Here is a 16,780-nt window from a genome sequence, read left to right on the forward strand (position 1 = left end):
TGGGTTATGTGAGGAATCTTTCACTCGAGTGTGCCGGGTCAGAGGCCTACCTCTAGGGTCAGTGAGCAGAGCCTTGTGTAATGTGTGCACCTGCAAACAAACCAGGACAAGCACAAGCGCTAATACACACAGCCCTGTACACACAACGAGTAACGGCTTGAGGAGGTGAGGGAAGGGCTAAAGGCAACAATGTCACCGGGTGAAAAGAAAGAAAAAGCAGGGTAACCTGACCCAGGAGGGGGGAGGAGGGAGGAGAAATGCGTCTCGGCTGGAGCAGGGGGCGGAGCAGGGAGAGCGGGCTTAGAAATGTACTTCACACGGCCGGCCGGTCGTGAAACTGAAAGCATGGCCGGCCGGCCGTGAAAGCCTTTGATGCCGCAGGGGGTGGAGCGGCACCAGCTGGGAGAGTAGGCAAGGCAGGCGGCTGGGGGCATGTGCACGCGCTTTTAAGCTCAATGCGCATGCGCATTGAGCTTAAATTTCTCGTGCACTGCAAGGAATCGCCACGATTCCTTGCAAGTTGGATAAAGAGTGGATAAGCCACCATAGTCTCGCTTGCTCGATGCGCATGCGCATCGACAGGCGAGACCTAAAAAGGGTGCCCGGGTGGGCTAAGTCTCAGGGGCATTTTAATTTTTAAAAAAAGGCAGGAGGCGCATGGAGCCCTTCTCCTGAGTCACTAGGAGCCTCAGCACGGGGACCACCACTTCCCCAGGGCTTTTCTTTTTAAATATTGGACGGGAGCCATGCGGACCCCCCTCCACAGGCTCAAATAAGGACCACCACCTCCCTAGGGCTTTAAATGATTAATGGTGGGGGGGCTGCACAAACTCCCTTCATGGGCTATTTCAAGCCCCGGGGACCACAACATCACCGGGGCTCACACACTAATAGTGCAGAGGCCGCAAAGAACCCCACACTCTGGGGACTACTACCTCCCTGGGGCAAAAACACATTAAATAATAATATATGCGGCTGCCCTGACCCCTGTCCCTGCCCCTCCCACCCCACTGAAGTTTGGCCGTAGTATCAGTACTTTCCTTCGGGACTGTAGGAATTGTGCTGAAGAGGCGTGTGGACACTACATTTAGTGATATTATTTGGTGGTGGTGAATAATGAAAGGTACAAAGCTCACTTCTACAGCCAGTGTTCTTTGTAATCTTGAAGGCTGAAATCCTGTAACCCATGACTACATTACCAGACAGAAAGAAAGGAGTGCTGGGAATGAAGAGATGGTTATAGTGGCGGAGGCAGCACAAGCGAAGGACAATAACTGAACAGCAGCAGGCTGGCATAGGTTGTATGAGCAGGTCCAACCAGCAGATAATGCAAACGCAGATATTTCTAGTTAGATATGCAAGGGCGAGTGAAACCACTAAGTTGACCATCCGTTAGTTTTGTAGAACATGGCTTTCACTCAATTAGCTGCGGATGGGTCACAGTGAAGTACTGCGACATTGCACTCTCCATCTTTCTGTCCTCAATTGGATTCCCATCCGCAAATGGTGTCCGTTCAAAGCCATCTGCTTTTGCCATAAGGACTTATACAGCCTTTCTTCTGACAATTACATGGCCACTCTTTCTCCTCTAAGAATCCTGGATGCTGTCTTTGCTACAACACTCAGCACCCTCTTAATATTCTCAAATTTGGGAAAGAGAGCATAGATGCCCGCTTTTTTCTGTATTCACCTCTCAAGCTTAGAATACTCTTCCTTTGGCCATTCGTGAGGAAAAGCATCTTCTACCATCCTCGAAGCTTCTCAAAACTCACGTATTTTGTTCATAATCTGGTTGCAGCACAGTTCCACCAGGACTAAGTGACTTAAGACTTCTCTATGTCGCTAGCAGCACAGAGTAGACTAATGGGATGCCCCAATTAGTACATTTTAGGGTAAATGTTGGCCCATATTATTCTTTGAACTGTGCAAATTTAAATTGAGGATTCTTTACTACCAAGTGATTAGGCTGTGTTTAAGAGGATGCTGTAATAGTAAACCGTAATTCAAAGCCTCTCTGGTTGAGGAATAAGTAAAGTTTTCTGTTGTATATGCAACTGGGAACTAGTCAATGACATCCTAGCAGTTGATTTATGTTAGGATCTGGAGGCAAACACACAGGACCGCCACTGCTGTTGTTAGTTTGGGCACCTTCATGGTGAGGATAGCATGCCTCTAGGTCTAAGCTCTGTGAGCAGAGTCATGTACTCACTTCGTACGAATGGTGGTGCTCTTTTTTTACCCTCTGTCGCCCATATTTGCTAGTCCTGAGACTGGACTGTGTTCACATGTGTTTGCATGGGTGCATGCATTCTCGCGAGATTGGGCAACAATCTTAGGAGAGAACAAAACCTATTTAAGCAGCACAAATGCCTGGGATCAAATGCTGATTAATGGGTGACCCTGCGCTGTGATCCAGTGTCCTGGAGCAAGTGCTCCTCTTCAGAATATTAGTTCCTTCCTCATCCAGTGCTCAATAATGAAACAACTTCTCCATCCATAGAGTCATTAGAGCCCCAGAAGCCCACCACCGGGTCCGCATCTCTGTGGGAATTCACTGCTAAAAGAGGTAGCCTCTGGGACTTTGAGATGTGTCTGCAGTGTTCCATTTTAGTGCAGACCTCTGTTCATGAGGTGTTAAGTGAGGGCAAGTCATGCATGCTCGAAGCTCTAACACACAGTTTGGTACATTTTTAGGGAAAAAGGCATAATTCGATTTTGTTGGAACCTCAGCCATTATGGTTGAGTCAAGAAAAATGTATCCTCAGGTCCTGGGAACCCTGAAGTTAAGGACTCTGCCATGTTGCATAAGGAATACTATGGATTCTGGAGCCAACAACCCGTTAACACTAAGACCAAATAATGAGTACTAAAAATCAATAGCTATGCACAGAGACTCTCCATCAGAATACTGGCATTGTACAGATTGTTTAGACTACTGATACTAAGTAAAATAAGGTGCATGTTACTTTCCATATGCAAACTCTAAGTTCTCTTTTCATTTAACAGTGCATGTCAACCACGTAACGGCAGAGCTCCTTATCACACAGCTAAGTAACATGCTAAGTAACATGGGATTGTTCTCAGTTTATGAACCAAGAGAAATCAGAAGCTGCTCCGATGTTTTGAATGGTTACTAGCTGTCTAAATAGTACCCATCTCATTCTCCCAATTCACACCAACTGAGTATTCCTTCACAGTTGCAAAATATTCTTCTCAGTATCTCCATCTTAACTATTCCTTTCATCAATATCTACCTGATGAAAGTGGGGCAAGAATTTGCTAGCTATACCTTTACACTTCATCTAAGGAGTTCAGCTATCCATGCATCAAGTAACTCCGATGCGTGTGGTGATATGGGATGTTAACAAGGACAAGTAGTACACATGATTTCTTTTTGCAGACAAATATGAGAATCACAGATGTATGAAAGACACAAGCACTTGAATCCAGTACATTGTACTTACTTTGAATAGCGAACCATTGGGGCGCAGATTTTTACGATGTGCCCGGGATGAAACAAATCTACTGGATTTGGTGGTAGGCACTGTGAATGCTCAAGATAGTCACCCTTCATTGATGATCTGATGATTGTTCTTCCCACCTTAAAAAAATAATCATTTTCAGCTTCAATTTTTCAAACATGAAAGATTCTCACATATTCAGAATGGCTAAGCAAGTTCAGGCAATAAGTTTCAATATCTGATAAAAAAAAACCACACACACAAAAACGTTTACCATACATTCCAGCATTTTGATACTGGAAAATAGAAGATTTTTGAAAGAGGGAGATTTTGGGGGGGGAGAGGTTTGGAAGAAAGTTGGAGAACTTTATTTTCCCCACTGACATACATCAAAGCACAGGCAATTTCAGCCGGAATACCTCTATAATAAAGCCATTTGTGGTTTAGAAAAAAACAAAGTCTCCTGTCTGAATCTGGTTGTATGAGCAGGTCCAACCAGCAGATAATGCAAACGCATTGGTATGGTTTACCGATGTCTACATGTTATCTCCCCTTGTACCATATACAGAAACAATCATTGGTAAAGCCAATAGATCGCGCTTTCGTGACCCACTTACTTTGACAACAGTTTTGTTGTTGATGCAGTAAAGCGCAATGGTACGACTGTGTCATTATATAGGCATGCGCACCCATATAATTCTAAAGGGGATTAATTTTGGTAAACTTCTCAGGAAAGACCATAACTCTTGGGTTAAACTAAGCATCATGGGCTCCATTTTCTATTATTTCTTTTTTTATTTACTGATCAAAGAGGCCTGACACCACTCGAATTAGTAAATTAAAAAAAGAAAATGACATTTTACTTGTGTGAAAGCACATTTTGACATGCAGAGCGGCACAGCAGCAAATGGCAGGTCTTCCCAAAAATTACAATTAATGTTTTTTCAACAGAACAGGAGGGGTGGGGGACAATGGAAGATCAGCTGAGAAGGAAACAATGGAGAGTGCGGTTGGGAGGGCAACAAAGCACTTAAGACTGAGGAAAAAAAAAAGGTAGAAGCGAAAGTTCAGGGAGGGTGGGGGAAGAAACGGACACGCTTGCTGGGTGAGGGGGAGAAAGAGGTAACAACAAAAGGCACAAACAGGAGGGGCAGGTGTTTGTAAAGGGAGAAGCAGCACACAAGAGTTAGAAAACACAAGCAATCTTTAGAGGGTCTGAAAGAAAAAAGTAGTTCCTCAAATATGAGCAGTGGAAGGATACAAGTCAGACAATCAAAAGGATGATAAAGACGATATGCTCTAGGGGAGGGACAAGAAGGGGCAGGCAAGACATTGAATAAAATGCAAGCAAACAAGTGAAAATAAGGCCAATCAATAGTATGCAATAGGTGGGCTCTAAGCTCACTGTAATATATTATTTATGGTTCATAAGAATTCTTCCACAATTAGACCGCTACAAGTTGCCTGGTAGGGGAGTCCTACAAAAATAAAGTGTGCTATGGGCATAAAGACATATCTCCTGACACAACTGTCTCAAAACTCAAACTGGAGTTTAGCTTTCACATAATATTGAATACGTTTGTGTACTCACAGCCCACAAACGCATGTGGTTTCTTAGTCATGTTACATTATACCCAGATACTTATTTTGTAAGCGTGTTATGCCAGAAACAGTGCCGATTGAGATGGAAATGGCCTCAGATCAGCCCATACATTTGTCTCCATGGATCTTATTTATATTGTTTCAAACTTTTTCTGGCAGTCCCTACTCTCATAAAACACCACTTCTGCAGCCATACAGCAACCCATACATTTGCACCACATCTTCATAACTGTAGCAATTTGACCTCCCCAACATTGGTGCTATATTCCTGCGGCCCACTACTAGTCCCAAGGCTATCAGAATTGTATTGTATCGGGACAAATTCTTCATCATCCTGCAGCAGAGAAATAATGTTGCTATACTAAGGTCAGTGCTACTTGGCTTTCCCAGACAGTGTACAGGAAATTACCATAATGGTCTAGTCACTTGCCCCTCTGCATGAAGGCTTCAGTGGGTATAGTACACTGTGTCAAGATTTTGAGCCATAGGTGTTTCATGCAGGCCTTACATGCTACTTCTCAGGAAACAGAAAAACCTTGTCCGAATACATGTTCTCTATTCCCCCCACATCATTCATCACCTAGTCCTTAGGTGTTCCAACTTAACAGGCATGTTGTTTGTGATTGATTTCAGACTTTGAGACCATCAGTTTATGCACAGTATGCTTACCCGATAAATATCTAAAGAAATCTGTCCAGTGTACCTCATATTGAGCCTGTAAATGCTTTACTCAACTTAGTGCTCATGCTCCGACAAATTCACAAACATAAACCCATTGTATCCTATTTTAGAAATATTTATAGCAAATGCCCAACTGGTATAGGTGTTTCTCATTTAGAATTAGTTTTGTCTCCACAGATAAAAAAAACATGGATTTATTTCAGCCTATAGCCAAAGATTGTTGCCATGCTGTTCCTAATGCACACGTTTACTACTAGGTGTTTGCTACTACTAGTTTTGAAGACAAATAAAATAAATCCATATGCGTGGTAAAGCGATATCCTCATCATTTTCCACTGGATGTATGACGTTACAACGCAGGCTATTACAACGCCTGCCTTTACAACGCGGTTTTTACATCGCATACCATTACAACGCATAGCGCTTTTGGGTGTTGGATAGTGAATAGTTTAATTTACTATTCCAACTCCAGTCCCCGTGGACACTAGGGAAGGTTATTGGATAGTAAATTAACCTATTCCCTATCCTAGAGCACCCCCCAGCGCAATGCGTTGTAATAGTTTACGTTGTAATGACCGCGTTGTAATGGTAGTGCGTTGTAAAAGTTTCGTTGTAAGTGATGTTTACCTTTTCCACTCTGTACAATGACGGGGTTCTTTGTAGTGCATCCATTTCATAGAAGAAATCCATGAAAACCCTGGTATTTTTCAAGTATATGTAACAACTCAGCTAAAACTATCGTTATTAATAGTGTAGCCCTGCCGAGTAGAAACGCGAGGAGTTTCCTGCAGTGCTGCATAAACGCAGAGCAGGATCTGCCCAGGTCTTTTAACCACTAGCTATTAAGTATAATAACAATGCAATGACATCAGTATGCTACTTTTATGCAAACTGATGGAACCGATGATTTTTACATTAAGGTGCAGAGAATGCTTTCCCACAAACTGTTGAGCAACGATACCTCATCTACTAGAAAAATCATTGATAAACTTTGGATTTTCATTTTTCTGTTCTTATTTTCCTTCCTATCTGTACGTCATAGAGGGGACACCTGTGTGGCTTGAAAGAGGTTATAGCAGAACACTACATAGGTAAGCCACCATTAGAGGGCTTAGACCCCTGACTGTTTCAGTAACTTTGTTGATTTTTGAAAACGAGACCTCTTCTTCAGGCCTTGGTTGATATATGTTTATGGTTTATTCATGCTTGTGCATTTCAGACAGACAGTCAGTCAGACAGACAGACAGTGTACCCCCTCCTACTTACCTGGGTCTTCATTTGCGCTTGACCGGTCACTGAACATTGGTGGCCATTATATTGCATTACATATTAATTACATAACCCCGAGGTCATAGATGGGCAGAAACATGTTGACCTACTGTAGGGGTATATTTGTTGCTAGCCCCTAGTCCTCTCTCCTTCTCCTTCTAGCTTGGCCTGGGGACCGCAGAATAAATAGTTATTGGCCCTCTGTAAATAATTTTATTTCACCTTCTCTGTCAAATTGCACTCTGCCCCCCTTGCTTCATCCATCGAAAACACCTCTTCAAACACTGGAGAGTTATAGCCCACATCAATGACCTTGTGGCTTTGGTGTGAGGAAGGAACCCAATAATGAAGCATGTCACACTCAGGTGAGTGAGGGTTCTTGTCCTAGAAGACGTTCTACCCTCCTCCAGTTTTTGGGACACTTAGCCTTGATAGCCACACTTTAAAAGTGCTTGGTGTGTTTCTTTCCCCTCTCCCCATTAGGAAGCATATTTTTTCTGAGTTCATAAGCTATACGATTGGGTCAGCCAGCTAATGCTCCTCAATGACTGGCATCAATATCAATGGGGGGGGGGGGGGGGGTGGGGGGGGAGCTAAAAAGAGGTTCAGTACCTTGCTCCCCAGAACAAATATGACAATACTGTCGGGTAGCTGTTCCTATAGTGTTTAATCTAAAGTTTGAAAAAGTGGGCTCTTCCTTATTAGGAAGTGATGCCCTCACACCCCTGTGAGGGTGTCATACTTCATCATCGGGCTTAGCTCCTCGTGGGGTCAGTGTTGCAATATCCAACGGGCCCCGCGAGAGGGCTCTTTGGCAATCTTTTTTATTAAAAAAGCTGAGATGGTGAGTGCAGGTGTGTGGGGGAAAAAGGGTGTGTGTGTAGTGAGGATTAAAACTACCTGAGGGGGTACCTTGATGTCATATTACATTTGGGGTTCCCATGGCAGGATTAAAAAAGTATGTGTAGATGGCGAGCTTCTCATAATGGAGAAAGGCAACCTACCAGTGTGTATGGGTCTGTGTCGACGGGAAACATCCTTTACAACGCAACTGTTACAACGCACTCCCATTACGACGCAACCATTACAACGCAAGTCATTACAACGACTTGCGCTGGGGGGCGCTATAGGATAGGGAATAGTTTTAATTTACTATCCAACACCTTCCCTACTATCCACGGGGACTGGAGTTGTAAGAGTAAATTAAACTATTCACTATCCAGCGCCCCCCAACGCAAGTCGTTGTAATGACTTGCGTTGTAAAACTTGCGTCGTAAAGGCATGCGTTGTAATAGCATGCGTTGTAACGTCATACATCCGTGTCGACATGTTTCCCGCCCCAAAACAAATGAAAAGAGGGTCACATGGGTACTGATCAAGCGGTAATTTCACTGTGATTTCTCAATGCAAAAACTAATCTACCTCTATTTTAGAGCTGAAAAGGTGTTGGGCCCTTGACACCATGTATTACCTTCAGGAGACTTTACGTAAACATGAAAAATCAAAAATACAAATAATAGTTAAGCCAATAAAGAAAGTTGGTGAGTATTTTAAAGGGTTTTATTTTCTAGTCAAAAGTTAAGTTTCTCTGACCCTTTATTCATTTGTCAAATATCATTCAGGTTACAGAATTTTGAAAACAGAAAAAATTGAATTAATACAGAACATATTATAGGTTGCATACAAAACATTCCATAAAGGAAGGGAATAAGGCATCAAATGTCAATCAGAGTTCTTTAAAAAGTTCAGGAAATATAATTCAAGAGTGAATTATGCAAAGCTAATCAATAATTAAAAATTGGCAAAAATCTCCCATAAAGAGAAATAAATGCATAAGACAAATAAATCTTTTCAAAACTAATTGATTAGTCAAAGCATGAACTTAAAAGTTTTAGCATCTAAATCTAAACCTGTTCTATCCAGCTCCACTCTCTGGCCTGCTCTGATCCTCTGTGTATCTGTGCTTAAATCAATCAATCAATCAATCAATCCATTTGCAGAGCGCGCTACTTACTCGTGAGGGTCTCAAAGGGCTGAGGGCGGGGGGGTGGGAGTTGAGGGATGCAGCTACTGGTCGAACAGCCACGTCTTGAGGCGTCTCCTGAAGGTCAGCAGGTCCTGGATCTTGCGCATATGGGCGGGGAGGGTATTACATGTCTTTGCGGCGAGGTAGGAGAAGGATCTGCCGCTGGTGGTTGTTCGACGGATGTGTGGGACGGTGGCGAGGGCGATGCCTGCGGAGCACATTTGGCGGTTTGGGGTGTAGAAGGACAGTCGTTTGTTGAGGTATGCTGGTCCGGCGTTGTGGAGAGATTTATGCGCATGGGTGAGGAGCCTGAAGGTGATCCTCTTGTTGACCGGGAGCCAATGCAGGTCTCTTAGGTGCGAGGTGATGTGGGTGTGGAGGGGGAGTCCGAGGCGTTCGGAGGATTTCTGTATGAGTCTCTTCTGGAGTGTGGCCGTGGTTCCTGCGTAGAGTGCGTTGCCGTAGTCCAGCCTGCTGCTGACAAGCGCTTGGGTGACCGTTCTCCTGTTTTCGGTGGGGATCCACCTGTAGATTTTTCGGAGCATTCGGAGGGTGTTGAAGCAGGATGAGGAGATGGCGTTGACTTGCTGGGTCATGGCAGGCGTTGAGTCCAGGATGAATCCCAGATTGCGTGCGTAGTTTGTGGGTGTTGGGGGATCTCCCAGTTCGGTGAGCCACCAGGAGTCGTCCCATGCGGAGGGGGTGGATCCCAGGATAAGGACCTCTGTCTTGTCCGAATTCAGTTTCAGGCGGCTGGTCTTCATCCATTCTGTGACGGCCTTCACAGAGAGAGGCTGTTCCTGAAAAGGTCCCTCCTTCACAGATCACAGAGGAATGTGATCTGCCTTGCCAAAAATATGACGTGCAAGGACTTCTCTGAAAAAATATAAGCAAGAACCCCCACCTCCCTCTGTCTCTCCTCAGACGCAATCTCCTCCCAGGCTGCACCCGCAACGTTTCTCGTACCTAACCCATGTGATGTCTGATCTCATCTGCTTCTTCTCCTCTACTCCTTCTCAGACTAAGGAGGCCAAGGCTTAAAGAGAAGCCACCACGCCCCCTCAGAGGTCAATATTTATACTCTAATTCTTGGCTGACTATACTAATAATGTTGCATTTTTCAGCAAAGCTTGTACCGTGATTGGTTAGCATAGATGGCGCGAGGGTCTCACTATCCTCTTCTCATTGGCAAATCCAACCCATGCCAGGTTTAACAAACGAAGAGTTAATGCTTAATACAGTCTAATGTTTCACAAGCAATGATTATACAAATAGGCAACATTAAGGCAGAAAAATGTATCAGTCCATTTCTTCCTTCCTTTCAAATCACATGCAGGAAGAATACTTTCTACAAACACTGGTACATTGGCACAATAACAAGAATGTACGGTTCACATTAGCCTCGACTCCTTTATCTACTTGAGGCAAGCGGGTATAATCTGCGCATGCGTCAAAATTCTCAGTCATGCTGGATTCTTAGGCAACATAGCATAAAACATGCACCAGTGCAAATTTCCAAAGCGCATACAGTTAATACATACTCATAGCAACATGCTCTGATGTTTTAGATAGCTTTTCATGCAAAAAAGTGTTTGCCCCGCTTGTAGTGTTTGTGCATGGTTAATTAATACACATTATAAGAAGAATTGTTATGAACTGAATATACATGGTCTAAATATGCAACAAAGCCAAAGTCTCTTAAGACAGGAATAGGGAGTGTAGATTACAAGGAAAATGAGCTGGGAAGAGAGAAATCAGTCCATGATTACCTTCAAAGCTAAAAAGGCCACTGAAATCATGTTTTCTCTACGCTGCAAAAACACAAGTTAATTCAGCACAAGCATTTCAGACTGACTAGGCCTCATTTCATGTCTTTCACTTTGCTTGCACCAAAAGTGCCCCTTTTACAAGCATTTGTCTAGGCCTCATTTCATATTTCATGTGCCATGTGTTTTGATTTGCACCAAAATGTGCATCATTTTAAATGCAGTCTGTCCGAAGCACAAAAATAAAGCAATGCCTGACTCCAGAAGAAATCTGAACTACATCAGTACGTAATGGTCAAATGACCAGCAGGGGTCCAAATTTCCAATCTGTAAAAGAAGAACAAAGATCAAAGCTGTGCTCAATCGTAATCAATTGCACGTCCCCAGGCCACAATTCATGGGGGTAGGTACGCAGTCAGAGAAATATCTTGAACTCGTAATGTGCTAGGAGCAAACAATGTGGGGCTCCTACTGTACAGTGTGTCACACATCCCATAAAAAATAAGGTGAGTGACTCAGTCAAAGCCGACAATTTAGAAAATAACACAGACAAACATATATGTCCACAGATAGAGTAGGTAACCCAAAGTAGGGGTAGGGATATTGTCTTATCCTCCAACTAGAAGTAATGTTCACCTTGGGTCGAGGCAGCGGACCGAGACAGTGCTGTAGAAGTGATTTAGCTGGAGAGGTAAATTTGGCAATGGAGATATTTAGATAATATACATCCGTTCCTGTGCAAGCAGAACGTGCTGTTCAGGAGCTGTTGTGCTCGCGTGAATAGTCGCAGAGTGTAGCGCGGTGACCTACCCTTCCATCTGCCTGTCCAGAGGATTACGCCATCCAGGCTCGGAATTGTTAAATATCCTGTGGTGTAACCAGCTGTGAGCAATTGACGTTCCTCGCGGTTGTGTCGCTGATCTCGGACGTGTCATTGTGGCCATCACATGGGAATGCGTGAGTGCGCCTTAGTATCGTCCGATCTCGCTGCGGCCGTAATGCAGTGTGCCACCAAGAGTGGTACACACTCATGTGTATGCTCCTAATATAATCAGCGAATACAAAAACATGTAGGAGATGGGGAAAACATGTTCTGTGCTATCGTTTATTGATGCAAGACATATTTTGGAATAAAAATAGCATAGTCACGTATATGCGTGAAGGAGCTCTATGATCTTATTAAACAGAGCCCTTGTAACTAGTAATATCCGGAAAGGCCTATGATGTACTCCTAGCATACTGAGTGAGTACTGAAATATGCGAGCAGAGATTAAAAAATACTCTATTCCAGATCTATGGATGAGAAAAGTGTATCATAGCTCAGTCACGCATATGTGGCAAGCGGCTCTAAGGTCGTGATAATGTGAGCCCATGTTGCTTGGCATCTAGGGTAAGGGCCATGAAGTGTAATTGGAACAGTGGAGATGGAAGGAATGGGAGCCAGGTGTACCTCAACGAGGGAAGCGAGACGAATTAACATGCAAGTACCCGGAACTCACTCCCAAAGCAGGTAATGTAGATCCAGGTGTTGTCGTGCTCTTGGTATGATAGGTTTAGTGATCTATGGGGTGGAAGTTTGGTGCATGGCACAGTATGTCATGGTGTATTCCTGCATAGATGACTATGGGGCGAATAACAAGCTCCAGACACTTACGTGTTGGAGGTACTTGAGTGATGTTTTTGATATACCTAGTAGACGTCAGTTAAGAGAGGAAGATTGTGTGACTCGTTGACTGAACATATACTATTCTAGAATTACAATTTAGTGTCTTCAGCATTCAATCCAGGGCATTTCATCGTTCAAGCCCATTGTGTGGGTTTTAAGGCAGAAAACCCAATGTTGTTCTTTACTGAACAGTGACTCTGTATTTCAGCTGGTGCTTGCTTAAAGTGTAGTCCACCTGATGTCATTAGCTGTGTGGTTCATTTCAATGAAGTGAGACGCCATTTTGGTAGTGGCTTTTCTGCAGCGAATATTGCTGCGATGTTCAGCCACCCTTCTTTTAGTCAGTCAGTCAGTCAAAATACTTTATTCGGTTCATAACAAAAACCACAAAAGTATACAGAGAACCACAAAGGGAAAAAGCATTTAAAATTGCAATAAAATTAGCTATCTACAAAAACACAGCATCCAAAAAGTGAGAATATGCAATTAAAAGACAATAAAAAAAATTGGATATCAAGTTCATATCTAAATTTACAAACATGCACAGTTCATCTAGATGAGAGAAAATATTCATTGTTTAACAGACTATAAAAGAGGATCACAGAAGTCTATCAACTCAAACTGGCAAAAATAATTTTTTCCTCAGTCTCATGGCTATATTTAAAAAAGTGGCAACGTTAAAAATTTCCCACACATTAGACAGCAGTTGAAGGTATAGTAGGGCTGGTTTCACTTGTTTAAAACCCTTATCCTTTAGTAGTGGTACAATACATGTTTTCCATATCTCAATAAAATAGCCACAAAAGAACATGAAGTGGGCAGTATCCATTATAGAAAAACCGTCACAGGTGCATAGTTTCAGGTCTGATACCTTGGTCCAACAAGGGCGCCCAGAGAGGAGTAAATGAAATTTATTAAGTCTAAACTTGGTTAATAAATATCTGTGGTTGGCATTGTTAACAACCTTCAGATATAATTCCAGGTCATTGTCTGTTGTTACGACTAGCTGATGGGCTCTCACGGTGGGCTTAATCAACTCGGAGCCCTCTCTGTCCATCCCTCTGTGAAGCTTAAAAGCAGTCTTGACCCATTTTATGTCAGCTTTAACCAGTTTAGACAGCTCCTGGAATATTTCTGGGCGCCCTAGTGAGACTGCAACCTTTTTAACATAATTTAGCCACGTGATAGATTCCCAGTGCTCTAAACTAAGACAGTCCTTCAGGATCTCGTGGTTCTTTTAGTCATGCGTGTGGTCATTCCAACGTAGCATAATGAACAGGGGAAAATGATGAAGTAGACGCAGTTCTTAGTATTACAGTTGGTGTGTCTCCTTTGTTGCCATGGATGATTCTCGCCTAGATCAAGCTGTTTGATAGCCTGCGTGAACGCATATGCTGTGCAATTTCCACATGTGACAGGAATAGAGGATCTGGAATATCTAAGGACCCTGTCTTTAGGATGGAGCAGTTTTTCTGGACTATTTTCTGATATTGATTAGATGAATGGATGAAGGTAGTAACACAAGTGAGGCTCTGGTCAGGTTCCTTTACTTTGGTCTCTAACAAAGCATCACTCTGGTTGTTCCTTGCCCTCTTGTATGCTTGTTTGATAGTCCTTGATGGATAATGGCGTGCTGTCAATTTGGTACTTAGTTCTTTCGTTTGTGAATCAAATTCTGTGAGGGTGTTGAAGTTTTGACGCAGTCGCAAGAATTGGCCTACCAGAAGGTTGTCCCTGAGGGCTTTTGGGTGGTGACTCTCATACATGAGTAAACTGTTCCAGACTGTTGGTGTCTTGTAATTAGTGGTGGTGAGTGCACCAGCTTGTCTGGAGACCAGCTGGTCCAGGAATGGTACCGACTCAGTAGACACGGTGGTGGTGAATTTCAAGTATGGGTTCAGGGTGTTGATCCATGTACAAAACTCAATACAGTTGTCAGAATCTCCATGCCATAGGATCAGGTTGTCATCAATAAATCTCTGCAGGGTGATGATATTGGTCTGGTATTGGTTGGTATCTGAAAGGACATGCTGTTCCTCAAAGGCAGGCTAGGCTAGGCTTGGTGCAAATGTGCTGCCCATTGAAGCACCTAGTATCTGGTGGTAAAATTGATCCTTGAATCTGAAAAACAATCTCCTTGAGGGCAATGGATGCACACTCCACTATGAAGCTAAAGGGGGTAGATGATTCCCTGACGGTCTCTGCCATCAGAGTGTTTTCCAATACTTCGATGGTTGCATTCTGTGGTATATTGCTGTATAGTGCTTCAACATAGAGTGTGACTAGTAGATCAATCTGGTCCTGTTGGGTACGGTTCTGTAGCCGAATAGGTACATCTGTGGTGTCCTTCAAATACGTCGGTGTCCTCATCACCAAAGGTTTGAGTAAAAAGTTGGGACACCTTGCTTAAGAGTTCAAGGAGAGTATTGATGCCGGATAGAATCGATCTCCATCGTGGTGGTTGGGTCCCTTTTTCAATTTTGGGTAGGGTGTAGAAATATGGAACAACTGGTTTGGAGTTGACCAGAAAGTTTGTCTCGTTCTTGGATAGCGAGACTTCCATCTCTGCTGCATTGACTAGATGTTTAATCCTTGTTGTCACCCACATTGTCGGGTCTGTGTCGAAGGGAAAATAGTATTGGTTGTTGGAAAGTTGTAGCATGCATTCCTGGTCGTAAAGTGCAACGTCTTGCTGTACAATGGCACCATTATTATCAGCTGGTTTTATAATCACTGTGAAATCTTCCGTAATATTGTGTATGTCGCTCCTTTCCTGTTTGGATAAGTTGTTGAAGAGGGCACAGGGGCCACCTTGTCCACCTCTTGGAATACTGCTTTTTTCAAAAGTAGGAATCGCTCTGGGCATCATTGCTGTGGTGGGTGTGAACCTTAATGGGTTGCGGAAGCCCGAATCCTGAGCGGGCCTGATTTGGAAGAAGGCACGTGGGTGAATTTTCCTGAAGAATAGTTGAAGTTCAGTATTCAATCGAAAGAGATCCTCTCTCGGGGTGGAAACAAAGCCTAGACCTTTTTCTAGGACTATGGTTTCTTCATTGGTGAGGATGCAAGATTACATGTTGACAACTAGTTCTGTGTTGTCGTGGTGTGGCTCCTGAGACGCATCTGGTGTTCCGAAGCTTGCCACTGTACTCTCTTGTTGTTTCTTCTTCTGCCTCTTTTTCTGCCCTGCCCTCTGTTAAAACAAGCATTTACAATGCAATGGTCTCGTCTTTGTTAAAGTTAGAGCTATTGGCATTGCAAATGGCATTTTTTTTAAAAACATAAATAAATGGTATTGTCATTTACAATGGCAATAGGTGAGCATTAGAGAGTAGTAGAGAGTATTAGACATAGAGAGTATTAGACACAGAGCCCCCCACACACACAGAGCCCAACACACACACACAGAGCCCAACACACACACACAGAGAGCCACGCACACACACACAGAGCCACACACACACACACACACAGAGAGCCCCACGCACACACACACATACACAGAGAGCCACACACACACAGAGCCCCCCCTCCACACACACAGACAGCGTTACACACACACAGAGCGCCACACACACACACAGAGCGCCACACACACACACACACAGAGCGCCACACACACACACACAGAGCGTCACACACACACACAGAGCGCCACACACACACAGAGCACCACACACACACACAGAGCCACACACAGAGCGCCACACACACACACAGAGCTCCACACACACACAGAGAGCGCCACACACACACAGAGCGCCACACACACACAGAGCGCCACACACACACAAACAGAGCGCCACACACACACACACAGAGCGCCCCACACACACACACACACACACACACACAGAGCGCCACACACACAGAGCGCCACACACACAGAGCGCCACACACACAGAGCGCCACACACACACAGAGCGCCACACACACACAGAGCGCCACACACACACACAGAGCGCCACACACACACACACACACAGAGCGCCACACACACACAGAGTGCCACACACAGAGAGCCACACACACAGAGAGCCACACACACAAAGCCACACACACAAAGCCACACACACAAAGCCACACACACACACAGAGCCACACACACACACAGAGCCACACACACACAGAGCCACACAGAGAGCGAGAGAGCCACACACACACACACACACAGAGCGCCACACACACACACACAGAGCGTCACACACACACACAGAGCGCCACACACACACAGAGCACCACACACACACACAGAGCCACACACACACACAGAGCGCCACACACACACACACAGAGCGCCACACACACA

At 44.1% G+C, this 16,780-nt stretch overlaps 1 protein-coding gene across 1 annotated transcript in view; it reads right to left on the reverse strand.

The window, feature by feature from the left end:
* The window catches only part of DUS4L (dihydrouridine synthase 4 like), a 102,256-nt gene that overhangs the window by 76,152 nt on the left and 9,324 nt on the right, over positions 1 to 16,780 (reverse strand). The window contains exon 2 of the mRNA XM_078680268.1: positions 3,465 to 3,601. Within this exon, the coding sequence (XP_078536394.1) occupies positions 3,465 to 3,601 (137 nt within the window). The remainder of the gene's footprint in view (positions 1 to 3,464; positions 3,602 to 16,780) is intronic.

Source organism: Lissotriton helveticus, chromosome 1_1 (genome assembly GCF_964261635.1).
Source record: "Lissotriton helveticus chromosome 1_1, aLisHel1.1, whole genome shotgun sequence".
In the NCBI taxonomy this organism is placed as follows: domain Eukaryota; kingdom Metazoa; phylum Chordata; class Amphibia; order Caudata; family Salamandridae; genus Lissotriton; species Lissotriton helveticus.